At 42.6% G+C, this 23,268-nt stretch overlaps 1 protein-coding gene across 1 annotated transcript in view; it reads left to right on the top strand.

Annotated features, from left to right (window-relative positions):
• Positions 1-23,268, top strand: part of ak5 (adenylate kinase 5) — a 56,569-nt gene that overhangs the window by 19,955 nt on the left and 13,346 nt on the right. The window contains exons 7-9 of the mRNA XM_035423526.1: positions 8,319-8,409; positions 17,092-17,168; positions 22,849-22,891. Of these exons, the coding sequence (XP_035279417.1) occupies positions 8,319-8,409; positions 17,092-17,168; positions 22,849-22,891 (211 nt within the window). The remainder of the gene's footprint in view (positions 1-8,318; positions 8,410-17,091; positions 17,169-22,848; positions 22,892-23,268) is intronic.

The raw sequence follows: 23,268 nt of genomic DNA, 5'->3' as shown, positions 1-23,268 counted from the left end.
GAAAATCTCAGCTCAGTAGTGATTATTTTTCTTGGCAGAAGCTCCTTCTCAGACCAAAGCCACATTGTGCGTTACTGCTAGAACTCACTTACATTGTATGTGAATGCAACGGTTCCTTGATCAATGTGGTCAAATTGCATGTAGCCCCCGAATTAGCGTCTGTTTCATAAGAGGAACACCAAGCCAGCCAAGCGCTCGCATAGATTTAACACATTTTAATATCCAACAACAAAATGCAATGGTGTGATTTATACTTGGTGAAAGATGCTATATTTGAAAACAAACATTTGGTGTATTATGAAAGCGACCACATGTTTGCTCTCATTGCCAAATTAATCACTTAGGGCATTGGCTTTTCAGTGACTAGCAAACAGTATCATTGTGTTAGTAAGAGTTTGCTTGCTGAATCTACTTTTCCTCTTCAGTGAACTCGGAGCTGACTGATTGTCTTCTTTTTGTATAACACCAATCGCCAAATGAATTTTTTCTTCTTTCATCTCAGTAAGCATGTTAAAAATATGACTGCTACCATTTCTCCAGTTTTTATGTCGTAATTCGGTTTTATGCACATTTCTCCTGGTTTCAGCGGTGCTGTACTTTTCATTCTGTGATCTCGGTAAGATGGCGGAACAGGGTTCTTGTCTGTTCCCATCCATCGCGGTTCAGTATTAGCTCGGCTTACATTTCTGTTGTAATGACTAATGGCTGCTCATTACCGTAAACTGAGCTCTACCGTGACTGGTTTGTTTGTTTCATAAGATATAAATAGGATGTGGGAGAGTTGAAACATTCATTAGTACACAGTCATTACTGTAGTTACCTGGGGCTAATCTCACACATAGACGTGGGTGAATTCACACACCTATGTTATCGCTTATTGCTCAGTGACCTTCAGTCACTCAACATTTATAATATACATATTTCCAGCCTGGTGACAGGTGTTATTTGCTGTGCTACTGCGTGCTTAACTGTGCTAATCTTTTAAGTGGTGTGACTAAGTAATCATCCAGTAACTGTTGTCCTCAGTGTAAGTTGCTACCTGCCTGTATATTATTCACCTGGGTAGTTGGCTGGGCCGTTAATAATGTGGAGGGCTTTTTATGTATGTCATTTTTCTCTTTGGTGCTCACTGGTTAGAGCCAGCAAGCTTGTTGCCTCAGTTTTGGCTTCATGGGGCGGCTGGTGGCTCAGTCTGATAAGGCACTTTTTTAGTGTGTGTAGGGACCCCACAGTCTGGCATCAAATCCATCTGTGGGCCACGCTTATGGAACCATCCATAATTGGCTCCTGAGTCACCCAGGAACTGGAGGGTTTTATTTGGGGAGGATCAGAAGGTTCCATCTCACCCCAGCTACCCAGCTGGTCGATCGGCCACCCGCACGTTCGCCTGTTAAGTTGGACATGAAAAGTCTTCCTCCTGTTTGTGTCTGTGCAAGCCCAGCTTGTGAACTGAAGAGTGATTAGAAGCAGTGGCTGATGTCATGTGCTTTGGAGGAGACCGTATGTTAGTCTTCCCCGTCACATCAATGCAATGACCACTGCAGGAAAAACATTTCCTTTTTTACAGACAGCTTTACTGGTGCTTAGCTGTTTGATTGTTAAAATATTGGCTGTGGCAGTCTGAGAATTAAAAAATGATTGTGTGTACAAATCCAATCTATTGCTGACTGTTTGAGCATGTAAAACGGAAAAATGCAGAGTTCCAGGAACTGGTTAGTACACGCTTCAGGGAGATTGTCTACATTCCAGAGATGGGGAGTAGGAGGCTAGATCTGTTAGAGAGGGGAGAAGTTGATGGATGCAGATCTCGGAAAGTTCATGTGAACATCCCCCCGGGGAAACTCCTGAAAGTGTGGCTTCCTACCAATTATAGCCCGTGCAGGAATAGCGTCTGAGCCGGGAGGACTGCTGAGCACCAGGGCCCCCAGGAGACCTCAGCCTCCAAGGAGAGGTGTCAATGATCGACAGGGCCTCAGTTTATTAGAGGTGTAAACGGTGCAGTGAGACTATGTGAAAAGGTGCCCAATTAGTAGACCTCATGCAACATTGTACACTGTTTTCTGCCTGAGCACAGGTGGAGCACAGGAGCACTAATGGCTTGGGCTAGAGTAGGTCTGAGGTTCTGCAGGACAGATTTGTTCTTTTTACAAGGTTCCAAGCTTAAGGGCAGAACCCTGACTGTGGTTGTTCTGTGGAATTCTGGCAATATAGCGCTCGCCTAGGCGAGCAAGGGTTGTCACAGTAAGATTTGACTGGTGGGTGGAGGTGGATGTTGGAGACAACCACCAGCTGGGAGTAAGTGCTTAATTTGCACCAGGGAATCTTCAAAAGGGCTCCGCTAATGACTGGACCGCTGGCCTAATTAATGGGGAAGGAGGAGAGAATGGCGCAGGATGCATTGAGCCCACCACCGCGCTCCATAATTACCGCTCGTACGGTACCACGTCTCAGTCAGGAAGTTCCCCTTATTAGCCATATTACCTCAGGAACAACAGGTTCCTGGAATATTATTCGGTTCATTTTCTCCATTTAAAGCCTGAAAACAATACGGAGCCATAATGCTGCTGGTGAATTTCATTATTTGCGAAGGTGTCTTTTGGAAACTTCTGTCAAAACTGATGATGTCACTCACAAGAAGTAGTGTGTCATATTTTACTGTTCAAACGTGGAAGATAGTATACGTGAATAATGATTCAGTGTAGTCAACCAAAAAATAAACGTGTTTCTCAAATTCTGAATTTTTTTCACCAGAAATGTCACAGATCCTCACACCTGTTTTCAGTGATACTCAACTAATATCAATCAAGGATTGATCACACAGAGAATGCCTGTGCAACAGCTGCACCTCACACGAATATCACTGTTTTTGTGCAGTTGATTAGTAGCAATAGTTACATAGAGAAATGTTGAATAGAGCAAAATGAATGGACCTTGACTATTTATCTGAACATTCACATTCTAAGAAATTAATTTCTCTCTCAAGCTCATTGATGGTGAACCTATATGGAAATCCTTCAGCATTAAAAGAGAAAATGTCCCTTGTGGAATTTAGCTTGGCTGCTTTCCCACAAGATGTATCTAGATTGTTCACTGAAGATACCAGTCCTCGTTTATCGTGACTGCAGATTGAGATACATTGAGAAAGTTAAGCAGATTTGGGCTGGCTTTTCCTGACAGCCTTTCTGCACACACAAATCGTTGTCTGTTCCTTTAACTCGGAGAAAGGAGTTACATTAGTGTCAAGAGCTGTCGCATATTGTGGCATGCACTATGCTAATCGTAAAAAATTTCCCTTCCCCGCTCCCACGTTAAGCGAGCGGAAGCTGAAGTGCAGGCACTCTCCTGCAACCTCGCAAATTTTCCCCCGGACACACAGCGCTGGAGCAGAGGCACGTATTTCACTGATGACTGCTGATAGCCTGCGGGCTCTTGACATCATCGGCAGGAATAAAGCAGCAAATAGCCCAAGGAGCCCTTGCCATCTTGAACTAGGCCAGTGTTGTCCCTGCCACTGCAGACTGCCAATCCCAGCTGGCTAATGGCAAAGGCCAGGCTCGAACCAGCGACCTCAGTGAACAACTTCACCGACTGGACCAAACTTTCTAAAAATATCTGACTCTCAATCTGTGGGTTGGAAAGGAAGAACATGAAGCCCCCACCCTCACCCCCACAGTTACAATGGAAGGATATGCCTGAAAGTGGATGTGGACCTTAGCGATGCAGTGGGCTGTTCGCTTCGCAACTGTCCTTTAAACATTTCTGACAGGGATAATGGAGGACTGTAAATGATGCGCAATGTCGCACCGCGCAGGAGAAAAAGACTGTCGATTCAAACTTTCCGCTGCACCGTCTGTGCGAGTTCCAGATATTAACATGCAGCTTTAGGTTTGAAACTCTGTCAGTCTTTGAAGACTCTGTCAGTCTTTGAAGGAGGGTAAGGTGCTGCTGTGAGCCAGGATTCCAGCCTATTGCGGCTGTGTGTTTAAGGAGAGCACCACAGCTGCATTGAGGAAAAATGAATCTGCGTTTAGAACATTTCCCAGCTTGCTGCTCTGCGGGAAATGATTGCACAGACGCACTCATTTTGCACAGATTAAATGTATTTACCGTTTGCTTCAAAATGGCAAAAGAAAATTGCTCCTCATTGAACTAATCGTATATTAAAGAAAGAATATTATCTTTTTTCATCCTTTATTTTTTTTCAACAAAATAATAGACCATTTGCTTAACCCCCTCTTCCACTGAAATGTATTTCATGGAAATTATTATTCTCAGTAATAATCATATAAGTGCTGCATTATGGCCTAAGTACGGTCAAGGAAAATGCTCAGGAAGTCCATGCTGAGTGAACCACTGAGAAGCCTCGTACTATAGAGCAATTACATACAGACTGATGGCTGTTTCATTTATGTCTAACTTGTAAAGAAGTTGATATTTTACTAATACATATGCAAGCAATGGTATATTACTACAATGGAAATGGAGTGATATTGCACTATAATTAAATTCATATAATATGCTTTTTAATGTGATACTGGATGTGTTTACAGCTTTGTAACATATTCAGTATTTCCATTTTCCATTAGTGTAGGGAGCTTGTATCTGTAGCACTTTACGGCTATAGAATGTACCGTTGTTATTTTGCAATTATCCCTTAACCAAAGAAGATGCCTAACCTTTTTATATGTGCTTTTGTAAGTAATCTAATCTAGCTAAGGTCATCTGCATCTGCTAACTGAATTGAAGATTAATTGGTATAATATGAATGAATGCTTATTTTTGTGCCACAGAACTGAAAAGTTCATCAGTAGCTACTCCATTAGGAGTAGGTGGGCTTGTTCTTGGGTGACAATTTTAATGGAATCATTCTGTTAATTATGCTTGCTTTATATCTGGCCACAGAGCAATCACAGCCAATTTATTTAGATTGCCAAGGTAGGGTAGTGGAATCCCCTCAAGAACCTCTCAAGAAAATACAATTACTGTGACCGCCGCCATTGGATCATTAATACGTTCAATTCAGCCTTACGCACAGAAAAACAGCAGGCGGAAATGCAGGCGCTGTGCACTGCAGAGGCTGTGATTAATATGCAGCACCACTGCTCCACTACTGTACGTTTCTTCCTAATGAGATATAGCGGTCTGCCGCAACATCCATTCATAGATTAGCCTCCTATTCTTGGAAGGCCTTCTTCAGTATTGCTACTTCACCCTAGTTACAGTACGCTGCTTGAAGTGGCTGCCATGCACACAGCACTGCATGAGACGCCCCTTTTGCATAAGTTATGGAACATAAGCCATGCCAGCAGGTCTGACCCGACTTAACCCCTTTATTTCTCTGCGTTCAATGTTTTCTTTCATAAGGACTTAATTGCATATTCTGCCGCAAGCCGAATTAATGAATATCCTATGAAAGGATGTTGTCTGTTTTTAATTAGTTGTAATTAGGACATGGATCAAAGTTGAAGACTTTGAGTTGAAGGCTTTTTTTTTTTTACTTTAAGTCAGAAGCCTTTTTTTTTTAACTGTATTTGTTCATTCTAATGCTCGACCAATGAAAAAGTACATCAGGATGTTTATCAAGTTGCTACAGGCATCCTTTGATGTACCCTCCATTTGCATGCATGTTTTGCATTGAGAAACTGAAAGTAATAAGAATTATATTTGGTGTTAATTTAAGTTATATATTATGGATATGTATATTAAAGTTACATATGCCTAAGTGGTCACTACCAAAGTGAATCAAGTTTTCAGTTGATCCAACTGGTCAAATAAAGGTAAAATAGAAATAAAATACTCAGGCACATTATTAAGGGAGAACCTGACTGAAGCAGACACACTGAGGAATTTATACTTGCACACTGGCTGACTGAGGTTACTCTAACTGGGTTTAATGCATTCAAACGCATTCAGTATTTAACTTTTTTGACAGAATGCTAGTGTTTTGTATGACAAACATGTTCCAGTGAACATATTTTTTGAAATATTATCCTTCTATTTTTATTGAATCTCCCTTATAGTGTAGGTTTCAGCATATTTAGAATTTATGGTTCTTGAGATTACGACCAAAGACTCATGTCCCCTACAGGGGATGGAAATAAATTGCCAGGAGGATATTTTCGTTGTCCAGGATACCGTTCCGTTATGTAAATCAATGCAATGTTATTGTTATGGCATATTTCATTAAGTTTCTGTTACAGTGTGCTTCACTGTATATCCTGTGAAGCACATTGTATATAGAAGTGATGGTAGCAAGACAAACCTCCATAGATGGCATGTTAGAAGAAACCTTGGGAGGAACCATACTGAGCCGGGGGAGCCCGGCTTCCTGTGGACAGCACACGGTGCTCACAGGGACAAACGTGGTCAGTTCAATTTTCATGTGTGATTGAGGGCAATTTTACGGCTGTATGCTCACAGTCTTTCTCTGTGCTGCACACTGTTATCTGCAGCATATCCAACTGCGTGTCCTGCAATCAGTTGGTGGTTACTTGGTGGTCTTACCCTTATTCAGCCTCAGCTGAGTAAGTGCACCGTTCACAACTTGGATGACTCCGCTGGCAGAGAAAGCTGTTTCGGAGTTTGCCGAAGGCTTCGAAGCTTATCACTCTCCAACTTTCCAAATTAGATGCATTTTCCATTCTTTGGGCTGTTTTTCCAGAGTTTATAGTAAACACAGTGAATCCCTGAGAACCAGGCCGCTTCCAGGTAACTCCATATTAAAGGTGGAGAGCAATTCTCTTGGCAGATCTGTGAAAATAAAAGGGTACAGACTCAAACGCAGACACAGACACAGCGATAGATGCGGCTACGCTACACTTTCACAGGGCTTGTTTTTAAAACAAAGAGCGGCGTGAGTGGGTGGGGACATATTGATCTCGGCCTTTTGAAACTGCGCTCCTGGCTAGTCCAGAATCCATGCTGAATGTTGAAAAGGATCCCTTAAAGGAAAGATGGAGGCCTCAGATGTTTGTTTTTATTACTGACAGTCTGCAGAGCCGTATTTTGCGGAAGCGATAAGGGAGCAAAGCTTGACAGCAGAGCCCACCGGTCACACCAATTATTTAAGGCCACAAAAGGACCACAGTTGCTGCAGACATCGCCTGATTGAAACCATAACACCATCTCTCTCCCGATAGCTACCTTATATACTGTATCCTGGTACATAAACCCAGAATGATAATTAAACTATTTCTTTGCATGCTTAGACAGTCATCGCATTGGTCATGCTGCTGCATGCGAAGTACGAGGCGCACATATTGAGGTAATTGATTCTGTTCTCACTGGCTTTGGCAGAGAGCAATTTAAATGAGTTAACTGTTTGTAGGCCAATTTAATCTAGTTAACTGTTTGTGGTGGAATTAATTTAAATTTAATTCAAATGAGAATCGGTCATTTTAATTAACTGTCTGAAACACACACGGCGTATTGCTTTAACGCATGTTGTGTAAGTGACATAGAAATGCGAGACTAAATGTCAGACGTGCGTGTGGAGAAGGTCATCTGGGAATTGCCTGTGACAAACAGGTGGCATAGATACGTAATGGTATGTTAATAGGATGCACACCAGAGATATGAAGGCAAGGATTCCAAGACACTTGTGGAAGACAGAACCTATCATCCACAGCAAACAGGCAATACCCGGTGCTGTGTACAAAGCTCCAAGATTTTCTTCAGCAGACCCACTGAACTACACGGTGGCCCTTTCATGTCTGTTACCATGGAAACATCCAGGGTGGTCGTGGGGGGGTGGGTTGTGGGGGGGGGGGGGGGGGGGGGGCTGGCTGCCACCTCCTCTTGAGATAAATCTGCAAGATTCCTATTTTTCAAAGCTGTATCGCCGCAGACTGCAATATAGAGGCATTTGGTGCCCCTCCAAGCAACAGGGCTGTCACATGGCAAACTGATGAGTGCGTCCAGCAGAACAGACAGCCTTGCACTTCAGATGTCTGATTGTACAGTATGACAGCGCAGGGGGACACTGATTTTGAGGTGATAGATGTCTTTCTTAATTACATGCCATTCATTTCTCCAAATTAGGGAAAATGCTTTGTGTATTACGTCACACATGGGTAAATGCGAGTCTGGTAATGTTTTAGTCAATTCGGGCTGGAGTAAAAACAGATGGAATTCAGAGTAGAAGGTTTGGTGGTGGTCCAGAAAACAGGATTCAGTGACATATACAAATCATTAGTATTTGTTCTTAATAACTTCAAACTTTTCAAACTTTCTTGCAGAGTAACCAGATCTCTTGCAAAGAGGACAATTAGCCAAATGACCTTACAGACACTGATGAAAAATGATTTTTGTCCCTACAGCTCGACGCAGACAGAAATGAAGAGGAGGTCTTCTATGATATCAGTGTAACCGTTGACAACAAGCTCTTTCCGACCAAAGAACCCATAGCCGGTAAGTAAAGTGATCTACAGTGATTTCTGAAGGGCTAAATAGCTACAGTCCACCTGCATGGCACTGCTATGTTTATATATATTTTTTAAATAAATACATTTGAAAAAATGTATTTTGCCTTGGAAATATCTTAATGGCGTGCAATGGCTGAAAGTCCAGTGAATGAAACTAAAAACAATTGCTCCTTATTTACCACTCTATCCTCACTGCGCTGCCACGTTGTAGGGTAGCGCAGTACTGCTGCCGCAGGGTAGCGGCAAAGCTTTGGGTTTCGTGGGAGAAGGGGGGGGGGGGGGGCAGCCGCGTGGACACGAGAAGCCACGGGGCCTGTCGTGTTCAGGGTCAGTGTTCCGGAAGGGGCTGGCGTGCGCAGCGTTAGCGTTCACTAGCAGGAGCCTGGCAGCCGCGAGCTGAAGAGAGAGATGGAGAGTTTGGGGAGGGACGTACAGGGAGGGTGGGGCTGGTGATCGGATTCTGATATGTATTCTGAGCATAAATGTGAGCTTCACAGCAGGTGCCAGACGTGACCCTGAACTGCCCCCCCCCCTTTGCCGTGTAATTAATAGGTGCAATTTCAGGATACAGATACAGCCAAGCTTTTCCCACAGGCTCACAAGATCCAACAGGAAAGTGGAGTATGCGGCTTTTGGAATTAATTGCATTCCCCATGGGCCATGGGGATTTTTTGGAGTGATTAGCACCTGTAGGCACCAGTTTTTTGCTGGAGAATACAGTTCATATTTCCAGTAAAATGGATGCAGAGGTGTGTACTGTGAGTCGCTATTCAGAATGAAATAAAGATATGAAGATTGAAGGGATTGGTTTTCGAAAAAAAAAAGGGCATACAAAAATAATCATCTTATCGCTCTTCATTTAAATTTTTCCTCCCCCTCTTCATTATAATTAATAAAATGAACTTTAGAAGAAAGGACGAGCTTTGGCAATTTTCCATCCAGTATCTGAGCTGCTGCTAGTGTCATGGTGCAGGCAATCTGCTGAAATGACAAGCTGAGAGGAAAGTGCTATTGGGCCACACAGAGGAGAGTCTCTTTAAGTTGAATTATCCGGTAAGGGCATGCCACATGATTGGAGTAGTAGAGCACTTTCTGAATGGCCTAGACATTTACAGTATGATCTGGCATTAATCAACTGAAGAAACGCGGAACGCATGTCCTTTTTCGAATTTTGATGACGCACCAGAAATCCAAAGGTGCACTTTTCATCACAGTTCACTTGTTCTTGGCGTCAGCACAGTTTTGCTTTGCCTGCACATTTACTTTAAAATGTCCCCGTGGATGTGGCAGCATCTTAAATGCAATTATGGCCTTTTCTCATCAAGCACTACATTGACACTATATTCTGTGGACCGTACAATATGACAGGGGTCAGTGTGCAATGTCCTTTTAACTGAAACACCTTATAAGTGATGTCATTATTAATGCAAGCCTGCTGAACTTTGAGTCAGTAATGATAACACATCACAACCATTTCACATTTCCCATACACGTTTCAAATGACAAAATAAAGAAATGGCTTTCGGTGTATTGCCGCACACCACAGTCTGGAGTCAAATCCTGGTTGTGCCAGTGCCTACTGTGGCTGGCAGTCCTATAGGGCAATGTGGTGACGGCTGCACTCCGTAGGGAAGGGAAGACTTTGCCTCTTCACAGTCCTCACATCTAAGGTTTGAACCACAGCGCATTCTGTTCCCCATATGCCTCATCCTTTTAAGGCTTCAAAACCACAAAGGCCAGCAGCTTTTTTTTTTGACAAAAATACCCTGTCAGACATATACCAGTAGACGCCCCCCCGGCTGCCATGTTGCCGAGCGGTAACTTTGAGGGGATTTGTCATTTCCTGGCTTATTAATGGCGTGGAACAGATTGTACAGCGGCTGATCCCGACCGTCCCCTGAGAGGCCCCACTCAGACTGGGCTTTACGAGGGTGACAACCTCCAGAACGCTAGCAGATGTGACTCCGCAGCGGTGGCGGGTGCAGACACCTGGGGGTGTGCTGGTATCACAGGCGATGCGGACCCGCGGTGCGCGGCACAGCAAGTCCCTGGAGGCCCGCTGTCAGGGCCGAGTGTCACTCAGAAGCTTCTGGAAAGAAAAAAAGACCCCATCAGTGGGAGAGCTGGAGGTAGAGCCACGTAAGGAACGACGAGCTGGCCAGAGTTTTTTGGCAGCCGGCACAAGCCGGTTTTCTGCCGGTTCAGAATTGCTCCCGCCTTCTCCTTTTGTCTGCCAAAATGATATCATTTCATTTTTTCTACATTGGTTTGTTTTCACTCCAGTCACTGTTAAATTGTGTGTATGTTTTTTTTTTTCACCATCATACCTGGATCAAATTACTATATTACAATTAGTCATTTGATTCAGGTATGATGGTGAAAAAACACATACACACAATATAAAAGTGCCTTGTGTAAAATGACCCCCAGACGCCTACTTTACCTACTTGTCCTGAATATTTATTATAGATCATTCCTTTCTTTTCCGGGAATTGTCCTGAAACTGCATTCATCCCTAAACTGATTCCACTCCTCCTCAGGGAGAATGGTGTCATAATTACATATGATGAAATTCAAGTCCCTAAACTCCCATGGATTCAAATCTGTTCCTATTTCCCTGTCATCAAGATACATTCACACTTCAGGATTTCATGATGGCCTGCAGTGGCTGCCTGATCGCTCTCTAATGGCCTCAGTGCTGATTTCAGCTTTGGGCAATCTCAGGAGCTTGACTGATTCATCCCAACATTGTGGTGAATTGAGACCATCTGTGACCATCTGTGCCTTGAAGAATATAATTAAATATTTCATGCAGGAAGACAGAGAGGTAGGCTGTTGCACGGTAATGTTGTTCCTGCTGAACGGCTGCTCTGGTTGCTCTTAGAAATGAGCTTTTTTTTTACTGGCAGACACAGGATCTTCATTATAGGGTTTGGTTTGGATGGGCTCTTTAAATGGATAATGATAATGGATGAGCCCCATGGTCATCAATCAAATGCTGGCTGTGCTAATGCTGACTGTTCCCGGTAGCTCCATAGAGAGATGTGCAATTGGAAAAAATGCCACCCACATTTCTTCGCTATCTAGCGATCCCTACTGATCAATCGGGAGTCCGTGGCCTGCATGTTAAAGCCGCATATGAATGATCTTCCTCCCACTCCACTCGGTGAGGTTAGCTGCAGTCTGCGGCGTGAAAAGAAGCAGATTGGCTATGCCACATGTTTCAGAGGAGAACTGCAGATGCAGGGTTTGCTATGTGCTGTTAACAAGAAGAAAATACTCCAAGTGGGCCAAGCATCATCAACACTGGACCAAAAATATTGGGAAAAGGCAGATGCACATCCTTTTAGGCCAGCAGATCATAGTTGCTGTTTCACTGTAGTCAGGGGAACTGGTTTCTCTCTAGTTGCATCGAATTCTTCCTGTAGTTGTGGTGCAATTGTACAATGGTTTTTTGTTGTTGCTAGAAACCACAAGATATTTGTCTACTCTCGGTCTTCTTGGTCTTCTCCTGTTAACATTAATGCCCATCTGCCCTTGTGTGTACTGAGCAGTATACCTGAAAATCTTAAGCCACATAGCTTGCAGCTTTAGTGTCTATATTAGTTACACTACAAGGCAATGGTATTAGGCTACCTGTTGTCTTAAAACTCTTAATGTAGATAAGATTTCAATCAGTTTAGTGACTCCACCTCCTTCCCACCCCTCATTTGCCAAATTATTGGACAGATTGTGATTAAAGCCAAAGGAGGTTATTTTGAGGAAAGTCATGTCTAAGATTATTTTTTAGTAAAACTTATATTTTTGTGTTATTGTAGGTAGAAATTGGAAAAAAAAATGTCCAGGTCTCCCAACTGTAGTCCAGGATAGATAAATATCACATTATATGTCTGTTTGGTGGCAAAACTGGATTAGGTTTGAGACTTACAGTTGAGTTGAGCACCAGAATGAAGTTCATTCACAGCCATTGAAATATGACTGTGGGATATGACCAATTATTATGGGATGTGACTGGGGCATCCTATTGAACACTGTCTGACCAAGCTGTTGTTTGGATATCAAAAAAACTCTGAATGGCCAAATGAATTGCTTCCAGTTTCCCCTAACAGTGCTATTTGAGGACACATTTTATGGTACTGTAATATCTTTATCTTCAGGCTCTTTTTTTGAATCTCGTATTCATACACGGAATAGACTGGAACATTCTATATCTGATTCCTTTTTCCTGGACCTCAGCTGCCGATGACTCAACTTAATTTCGCCTTGAGGTCATTTCTCATTTTCTTTCGAAACGAACGATTTGACAGAGGTCACGCAGACTTGTCCATAACCGTTGGTCGGCGGTGGGCCTCCGCCATTCTGTTCATTTCTTGTGCGGTGCTGCTGAAGGGGGCTGTGTGAATTGGCTGGAATCCTCTTGTTGATACATGGGGGCCGGTAACCTCCCTGATTGACTCAGCCAGACCGTGAAATCCACTTAGCCTGAATGGGGCCCCGGCGCCGTGCTAAACTGAGCTTCAGGTCTGAAACTATTTCCACTGTCTCTCGCCGTAGCCGTACGCCAGCGAGTAAATGTAAAATGCGTAGCCAGCGGTACAGAAAGCAGTGACTTTGTTCCATCAGACCACTAGTGCACTGTCATCAGTTTGCTGAAACTTTCCAACCCAACTGCCAACTTTCTGTGTACTCACCTATGGTCACAGATTTATCTCCACATAAGTTTTCACGTGGAAATGTCAAACACGACATTGAGTCGAGTCACAATTCATTGCCCCCTAGCAACCAGGGAGATTATTTCTGCGACCTGCTGCTGAGTGTATTTATTTTGGCGAGATTTGGTCTGTGTTGGGGGAGGGTTGGTGCTGCATCTCTGTCAGCGTCAGTTGTCATTTGAGGACAGTCGGCGAGAGTTGGCGGTGACTGGCGCTGCACCTTGCCGGTGACGGTTAGCCGTGATGCCTCCATGGGGACAGCTGCTGTCAGTCGGCCGTGGCACTGAGCAGAATATGTCTCCGTGAAGCCTAGTCATGTGACCTCTCTCGAAGGATCTGCTGCCCTACAGCGGTGGGATGTCACCAGACGGGAGTAGGCAACTACGCGAGTGGGAAGCCACTGGATGCTCTTTTGTGTATATACACACAGCAGGTTAACATTTGTTCAAGGAGCCGCTTCACTCGATTGGATGACTTATTCAATTCAGCTGAAATCCGCTTTCTTGCCACTGAATCTGGCTTTCTTTCACGTATTTACAAAGTAGGCTGACACTTGTCCAGAAATTTACTTTGCTGGATTGAATAACAATGCATTTTTTTTCATTCTGTAAGATTTTCTTACTTGACCAATATTGGCAATAGACTGGGTAAACAAGCAAGTGTGCTTTTGAGTTAGCACTCCAGATCCACATCCAGTCTGCATTAATATTCATGTAACTGTGCATTATGTAACTGTGGAGAATACATGCATAGTGAAAACATATTAATTGTGGACCTGAAACATTCAAGATCTTCTTTGAATTCCTGACGTGGTGTGGCGCAGTGCTGTGTGGGGCCACCGTGTCAGATGGTGAATGTGAGTCAGAGGCCAGTGTGCTTCATTTTAGCTTTTTCTGAGAGAAAATGTGCCAAAAAAAAAAAAAAAACAGATCTTCAGGAATATAAAAAGGCTTGCTCTACAGTTAAGAACCCAACACAAAGGACCTCCCAGGCTCTCAGATGTCTTCTCCAGAGATTCCCCCACTGCAAAACACAATAGACTGTGCGCCTTTATGAAAGCAACAAATAGAACCGGGGTGGATAATCCATCACTGGAGTCCCTGGAGGTGCGGCAGCTCCTGTCTCATGTCCTGAAGGCCTAACAGGTTTTTGGATACAGCCCGAAAATCAGACAGCAGCTAAAGACACGGACCGACACTCTGCTCCTCCCACCACCCTTTTCTGGTGTCACGCGTTAAAAGTATATAAACTGTAGTGTTCACAAGGCTAGTGTGAACAGGACGAGACACATCGACAGAAGCTAGCTTTCCAGACTAGTTGCCCCGTAAGTACGAAAATGTTGCCCTGTTCGTCTACTCACAAGCCTCCGTTGCTGACTAGGATGGCTCCCTGCAGGTCGAGCAGAGATGTTCTACTGTGTTAACAGGAAGTCTGAAGTGAAAACTTCTGTGTGCACCTTTTCAGTATTGTGAGGAGCACAGGGAATGTATAATCATTGCAGATAATTATTTATGCACTTTATTTGTTTGCTCATTGGCATAACATTCCTTGTGAGTTATTCATAATTTAACTTATAATCTTCTTAAATAGTCGAATTATATGTCCAACTCATTCATTTTCATGCTCTGCATTACATTGCATTGCATTATATGTAGTAGTGCAGAGCTTTTACTATAGTAAAATATAATCTTTATCTTTCTGTACTCATAAATTGTAATATTGTAACATTGTAACATCTGTGCCAGAATAAAATCTATTAAAAAAGATCTGATCATATGTGGGTTGTAGCCTACGAATATGTGCTCAAAACACACCTTCAAAATGTAATTAGAGCTAGCTCTATTTCAGCTAGCCCTCAAGATCATTGTTATGCTTTGTGGATGCGTTCTGCATTAATATTTCATTGCATTCTGTGTTGTGTAACTATTCAAATATTATTATTATTCGGTCAGAGTGCATGTCTGTCAACAGACTACAATCTCTGTCTTGGATGACTAGCTGGATGATTTTATCAATAATAGGAAAATACGGAAAACCTCAGTGAATGCAGCATACAATCAGAGGAAATACGTCCGGGGTAATATTTTCCATTTTGTAAACTGAGATAAAACGTTTCCCACAGTGTCATGTTTAAAGATGTATCAATTCCGTAAATATTAAGGTGCACACTTATTAGTGTTTCCTGTTCAGTCACGTCAAAAAAATAATAGTGACAACAGCAAAAGAGGCCAATGAGAACCATCTAATGCAGGACAGGAGAGCCTCTAGCCAGAAACGCATGTTGTTTCGAAGCCGAAGATGATGAAACGATTGAGCTGTGCCAAGTGCGTGGGCATTTAATTGGTCCGCAGCTACCTCTAATTACAAACGCCGAAACTGGGATTTTAAAAAATCCAGCCATCTTCAAAGAAGCAGTTGGTGACTTCTGTGTCCTAGACATGTGCTTAATGCTTCACAGCCTTCTAGGCCAGCATCATTTCCAGTTGGCAGCACTGCATTGGTCAGTGATCATTGCAGTCCTGAGGTGGTGACAGTACAATTCCCCGATTTCAGAAATGCGTGGCGTGTCACCCCCCCCCCCCCCCCCCCCCGGATTCTGTAGAAGCCCAGTCAGAATGTGTCTCAGGTTCAATCACTAGTGATGATTTGGCTGAATTATAATTTGTCCTCAAGGCCCAAGGCCTCTGGGTGGCTGTACATTTTTTTCCAGAAAACAAAGATGCTTTACCCATGAAAACAGGCCAGTGCCTCAGCAGGTTCTTCCACGACAATATGGCATATTGCTGTCTGTTTCTGCCCACCTGCTAATCATAGCTCCTGGTACTGACAGTTGCTCTATTTATCCCTTTGGATTTGTGCATTTCTCTGTTAGCACATTGGAAGTGTGCTCGGGGAGCTGGAGCATGAATGCTGCTTTAGAGAATAAAACCAGCATGTGCAAAATGTATAATTATCCTTAAAGGAAAATTCACAATGACACAAATTTTATCATATCTAGCTGCCATCAAATTAAAGTCATTAACAGCATATGAAAGTGGGAACATTTTTCAGAGCAGTTTCAGTGCTAAAATTATTATGTTAAGTGATTATGAAAATAAAAATGCCATTCATTTTCTCGGTTCATGGTGTAGAGGTTGTAATAACCTTGATGAAAGCATGTACTGTACAGTATATGAATATATATATATATATATATATATAATTTTATCTTGGTGTCCTTCTTGGCAAAATCATTATGAACAATATGAAATTAAAATCCATTGTCATGCATTTTCTATAGGCAGATTTCATTGTCCTCATTATCTTACCAAATATTTTTTTACCAAAAATGCATTTGAGTTTAACAGAAATTAATGTCCCCCATTTTCTCGTACCAAAAGACAACTTTAACTCATTCAGAGCACTGCTGGCCTTGGCTGGTCTTTATCCTCCCAGAATATGACCAGTCTTGTTCCTCCCACTCTCTTGCTGTGATCCGACAGGAGTCCCCTGTCATAGGTTTTGTGTTCAGATTTGTCTCTGTTGCGTGTGTTTCGTTCTTCTGGTTTGTCATCTGATTGACCGTTTACTTTGATTGTCTCTGGTTATTATTATTATTATTATTATTATTATTATTATAATTATATTAATATTAATATTGATATTAATATTAATGTTAACATTAATATTAATAATTACATTCCTCTTCCATTTATAACCACATGTATGTGCTTTTCTGTACCTTGCTCTCATTGTTCTGAAAGCAGTTAACATGCAGGCACAAAATGCGAGTGTGAGACATTTGTTTATAATCATTCACTATTTCTTATGAGTCAGGTGTACATTACTTAAGAACAACACCAAAAAACTGGGCCAGGTGCACATCACAAATCACTGTGTGAACAATGGCTGGCCTCTTTTTCTGGAGAGTGCTGAAGATGATCTCATTCTAATGTGTCCCATTCTCTTGTCTCCAGGCCCCAGCGAACTCGACCTCAGTTTGCTCGTGGAAACTTCCAGCCTAGCAGATGTGTCCTCTGAGTTTGAAGAGCAGGTATTGGCACCGTATCTTTTTTGAACATTGTGTTTGAATCTGAAGTGCTGACTTCCACGGAGGATTCTAGAAAAAAAATATTTTTGTTGTTAATTGTTCAAGTCTTAAAGTGGTACTTTAATTACCTTGGATGGGAAAGGATGCTTGGCTTTGGCTGCCGGAGGGATTGGTCCGGTGGTACATAGGCATTGCTGAAGCTGATGCCAGGGTCTCATGTGACATTGTCTGTTTTTCTGGCATCCTGTTTTCTTGCTTTTGTGAGGCCGCGGACTGGGAGTTTGAATTGAATTTGAGTGGGAGCCAAGGCACCTTGAGTCCCAGCGTGCAGAATTTCAGACCCATAAGCCAGTGGCTCTATGTGGCGCGGCTTTATTTAAACTTTATTTAAAATCTGTTAATTACAACAACCAGTGCACTGCTTGCTGAGGGCGAGGCTGCCACCCATTTGCTGCAGATCTCCGTTTGCTGCAGTGGATGGAGAACAGGAGTGAAAGGTTTGACGAGAGGATGGCCTTCCTCGTCAAGTATGGGGAGGGGGCTGAATTTCCACTGGATCTGTTGCACCTCCTCAGTGGTCCTTGTCAATAAAAATAATTTCTCCAGAGAGCTAACCGTGCCAGAGCTCCTTGGCTCAAGATATCCCAACAGTACGTGATGACTTTATAGCCAGCTCAGTTTATTAGCTGCCAAAGGAAAATGTCAGTGGCTGGAACATTAAAAAAAAAAAAAAAACTATAATCTCCACTCAATAATCTCCCTTTCATCTGTCTGTCACTCTTCTGCTCCCTTCCTTTCAGCGATATACAGGTGAATGCAGGATCACAGAGAATTTCCCCTGGTAGCTTTAGGTTGTTGACAGCACTGAGTTTAACAATAAACGTTCACGGTTTAGTCTTAAAATCTTACAGGCTTAGTCTTAGAATCTTACAGTTTTATTCTTAGAATCTTACAGGCTTAGTCTTAGAAACGTACAGGTTTGCTAATTCTGAAATTTCTCCATAGCCATATCAGAGTCCTCCTACCACTGACTAACAAGTCCTTTATGGAAATGTGCCTGGAAAGCCTGGTTTTTTAAATGTATTTATTATTTATTTATAAGTGAAAATGTGCAAAGACCTTGGTGGCTATGTTGCCTGGGATCTAATTAGAATCTTCCCTAAAAAGGCAAGAGAAATTAAAATGAATAGGTGAACACACTGGTATTGGCACCAGATTAATTAGTAATTACATGGCATGTTGTAATACATGAAGCATAACATTTACTTGGTATATCGGGGAAAACTACATCATATCACTAATGTTATATGGATGTTATTTGTTTTATATGTGGGTGTAGTTTGTTAGCCTGGTGATGGTGATGAGATTTAAAAAATGGGAAGCATGTCTGGGCGATAGCCCCCACCCGTCTTGAACATGCAAAATTTTCTCTACTGCCTCTGTAACACCTTAGTCCTGGGGTGCTGCCCAGCCCACCACCTTACTGAACCCGCAGCTTAGACCTCCTCCCATCCCTAAGCATGGTTTGTTACGATGTAATTCAGGTTAAGCACCAGCTCAAGGTTAAAACAGGTTATTCTGCCCCCACCCCCGGCTCTGCCCTGTGATCGTGTTTCATGGGTCTCAGGAGAACTTTGTGGTGTCTGAGTAAAAACATTTTCAGACCAAAGAAATTGGATTTGGGAATCTAAAAATACTGAGGTGTTTAAGCATTAACTTTCAAAGCTTTCTGATTTAGTATGAAAGTATTCTGCTATAAATGGGTGACATTTTCATCATTGGTCCTTGCAAAGCTAAACTGTGTGTGATTCCTGCATTCCCTAAATTTTGCTTTTCTAGAGAACCAATATAGGTAGACATTTCCATTTCATAAGCTACAATTATTAAATCTGAAATTATGTACCATTTGGGAGAAAGGATCCACAGTATCCAGCATGATAGTGGTATTTGGTAATACCGTGTAATATTTGACCATGATGAACTGGGTACTGCATTAGTATAAACACCCCCAATTTAAGATTAAGATATTGTGCAACCTGAGATTCAGGAAACACGTCTGACAGCTACCAGTATCCTTTGCCTCCCACCTTCTCATTCACAGCACACTTTCACCGAGACAATGTCCTGTTCTTTCACAAGTGTCAGAACATGATATCAACCTCATTATGTCTCGCACTGCGTGGCCACTGAAACCGGATCATGCATATTCATGGTAATGCAACTCTCCTGGAGGAGAGGAGGTGGCAGATAAGCACTTTTCCATGTGGGAAAATGTTCAAACACAATTCGGCTGTCACTTTATGTGACAGCTGTACCCCGCCAGAAATCCCAGGCGGGCGTCTTTGTGTCTTTTTCTTTCAATTACTCGAATTCTCAAGTGCCAAAAATTAAAAATCGGTCAATGGGTGGTGACTGGTCGTCACGTATAATGAAATAAAATTAGGAGGGAGGGTTCCTTCTCCAAAGGGCATAGGAAATGCAGAAAAATCTGACATCTTTTCAATGTCATTAGAGATGGATTTAAATTCACTGCTTCAAAAGCAAACACGGCTGTTTCAAATGCGGCAACCAATTGGCCTTAACTTTAATGATTCAATGAGTCAAGATGATTTTTTACTCTCATTTAGTCTATTCAAATGAGTGACTCATCAAAGTCTGATGCATTCATCTACAAAACAAAACTGCAGATCTTCCAGCTCTGTCCGGGGGCTGGTTGGGCAGTTGGCTTTTCTTTCCAGTTTGTGTATGTGTGTGTGTGTGTGTTTGTGTGTGTGTGCTTGCCTATGTGCGTGAGTGTATGTGTATGTGTGTGTGTGTGTGTGTATATGTATGCGTGCATGCATGTGTTCGCAAGTGTGTGTGTGTATGTGTGTGCGTGCCAGTGCAAGTGTGTGTGTGTGTATGTGTCTGAGCACACACATGTGCATGTATGTGTATGTGTGTGTATGTGTATTTGTGTGTGTGTGTGTGTGCGTGCGAGTGCAAGTATGTGTGTGTGTGTGTGTGTGTGTGTGTCCTCACCAGCCCTCCACTCCCCAAGCTCTGAGAGTGACTCACCCAGGCCGGCTGGCGTGCCCACATGACAGGACGGCTCATCTCTAGCACCATCTCCACCACTCTGCCACGCACCGCTGCACCCGCTATCACTCGCCATCCCTAATACCGCCACTTTCAGGGCTCCTAAAATTCCTTCAAGTATAGATAAATCTCTACGTAAAAGCGTAGACTTATGCACCTATTTAGTATAAATTTCTGATTTTTAACAATCAGTTTTTTTATTCATTAAGTAGTAACTTTATTTTCTTTCAGGTCTTGAAGGCATACTGTGCAGGATTTTTGCCTTGAAAATATTATAAAATAACCATAATGAAATGTGTGTCTATGGCTTGGTTGGGAACTCAGGGTTGATTGGGCGGGGTTGAAGACGGAGGAGGATCAAATTCTTAGACTGTAAACACGGGACAGCAAGGCTAAAAAATCCTGCATAGTACGCCTTTAAATTTTGTTTGGTGAAGTATAATTTTGAAAAGTAATCATCACCCTAAGAAAATGAATTACATTTATCTCATAGCTGAATCTTTGGACTATTTAATTATTCAAGTGTTTTTTCACAAACGCAGATTGTTTCTGGAGTACTATATGGAGACAGCGCACCGCTACATTATTCCAGAGATAGTTTGCGTATTAATACTTGTAATAGTAATGGGGTGATTTCCACCGGCTACAAATATACTTGGCAAATAAAATCTGAATTATAATTTTGGGATAGTGGCAGTATGATTCTTTTTAAGCTCCTGAAAAAAGATGATTCAATGACCCAATTAAATCAGGTTTTCTCACAAGCTAATTTGTTAACAAAAAGGTTGTATTTCAGTTGTTAGCAGTGGTTTCTGTGGAATTTCAGCCCAAGGTCTATTTTAGCTTAATCTTTCCCCAGCATTTGCTCAAGACCCCTCCAGATGTGCATGAAAATTGTATTAAACCTTGAGAACTTGCCATGGCAACCAATCAGCTGAGCCTCCACAGGACATTTCAGTTGCCTGCTTGGAATGAATGACATTTTTTTCCATCAACACAGCCCTGTGCTGAAAGGCAATATAAAGTGTATTTCAAAATGAAAGACAAAGACCTGGCAGAGAGAGAGAGTTCCTGCAGACACATCTATCCAGCTGTTGAGAGCACTCTCACCCCAGTGCCCAGTTGATGCTCTGTGTGTGTGTGTGTGTGTGTGTGTGTGTGTGTGGAAAACATGGCTATGGCGTCATCACTCTTCTGTGTGGCTGACCCTTCTCCTTGCCTTAACAAAGTATTGATCACACCACAGACTGAAGTTCTCCTGTTCAGCATTGTGATGAACTAAGAGACTATTTTTTATTTCAGATAGGATCTAAAGGTCGAGAGTTCGTCTCATATTTCTGCCTCTGCGTACATATTTATATTATCTCAGCTCACGCAGGTCAAGTCAAGCTGTGCGTGAAGTGAAACTCATGACAAAGCCTGCATCCAGGTTAAAGTTGCTTACCACCCAGGCAATGTGGAGTTTCATGTCAGCGTAACCCCCCTGGGCAGTGAACTATATACTGGCACTCATATATCTATTGTTATCATAGACAGATATATACAGTGTGGTCTGTAAGTATTTGACACAATTTGTGTTATTTTTGTCTTTACTTTACTCCAGCACATTGGATTTGAAATGAAACAACAAGTATAATATTGAAGTATAGACTGTTAGCTTTAATTTGCAGGAATCATATCAGACATACCACATAGGAATTGCAGCTATTTTTATACATACCCACCATTTTGGGGGACCGAAAGCAATTGGACAATAGGGCTGCTCGGTTAGTTCTAGAGTTGCTTATAGATGTGAAATTTGCAGTCTGTTGCCTCTCAACACGAGGAGCAAAGACTTGTCAATGCCAGGAAAGCAGGCCATCATAGGGTATAAAAATCTGAATAAATGAATCAGCCAAAACATTGGGCGTGTCAAAATCAACTGTTTGGTACACTGTTAAGAAGCAAGAATGAATTAGTAAGCTCAGCAATAGCAAACAACCTGACAGACCACAGAAGACCACTGTCGTGGATGACAAAATAATACTTTCAGCTGTGCTGTACGCTCTGTGTTCTATTCATCATTTCATTTCAAATCCAGTGTGCTGCATTACACAGCCAAAACAACAAAAACGGTGTCACTGTCTAAATGCTTACAGACTGCACTGTAAATACCCTTAAATTAAAGCTGACAGTCTGCATTTTAACCACAGATTTGTTGATTCATTTGAAATCCACTGCACTGGAGTACAGAGACAAAACAATTGTGTCACCATCAAAACACAAACTGCACTGCAGATGTATGTATAGATTGAGCAGCAGTGTATGGTGCCCATGGACATGACACTGTGACTCCAAATCGATGCTGTCTGGGTTCCTCTGCATGAAGGGACTATAGTTGCATAGTTCTAGGCTGGCCAGTTCTGGGCAGTCCCACATGGGGGATTGAAAATGAACGCGGGGCCAGGCCACGTTCGGTATCGACCCCCCTACACACCTCCCCCGCTCTCCAACCCCCCACACCCCCCCCCCCCCCCCCCACACTGGTGCCTGGCCACAGTGTCACTCCAGGGAGGCTGAGATTTCTCTCTGAATACGTCTTTGTCCTTGTCCTTCTCCCTGACAGGCCTACGATGAGTTGGCGGGATTTGCTGGGGCCAATGCAACCGGTGAATATATGCATTTTTATTGACTCAGAATTCTCATGATAGAGCGGTGACTTCCTAAAACAGTGGAGGGGGGGGGGGGTGTGGGCCGTGTGTGTGTGCGTGCGTGCGGAGGAGGTTGTGTGTGGAGGAGCTAATGTTATTTTTTGACAAATAAAAGTTGAGCTCACAGCTTGTAGCCTTATTCACTTCATTTGATTTCAAATAAGTATTCCATCCTGTTGCTCTGAATAGAGAAATGGTTTAAAATCAGCATGAGACTGCAAATACTGTTTTACTGCCGACTCACCGGAAATAATGAAAGGAGAGATAAAAAAAAATAATAAGAAATGAATAGCCATGTTAAATTGAAGGAAATTCACTTTCTCTGACCACGTCTA

This window comes from Anguilla anguilla, chromosome 6 (assembly GCF_013347855.1).
Source record: "Anguilla anguilla isolate fAngAng1 chromosome 6, fAngAng1.pri, whole genome shotgun sequence".
NCBI classification, from domain to species: domain Eukaryota; kingdom Metazoa; phylum Chordata; class Actinopteri; order Anguilliformes; family Anguillidae; genus Anguilla; species Anguilla anguilla.
The sequence above is the reverse complement of the archived record's forward strand: the minus strand, read 5'-3'. Positions and strand labels throughout refer to the sequence as shown.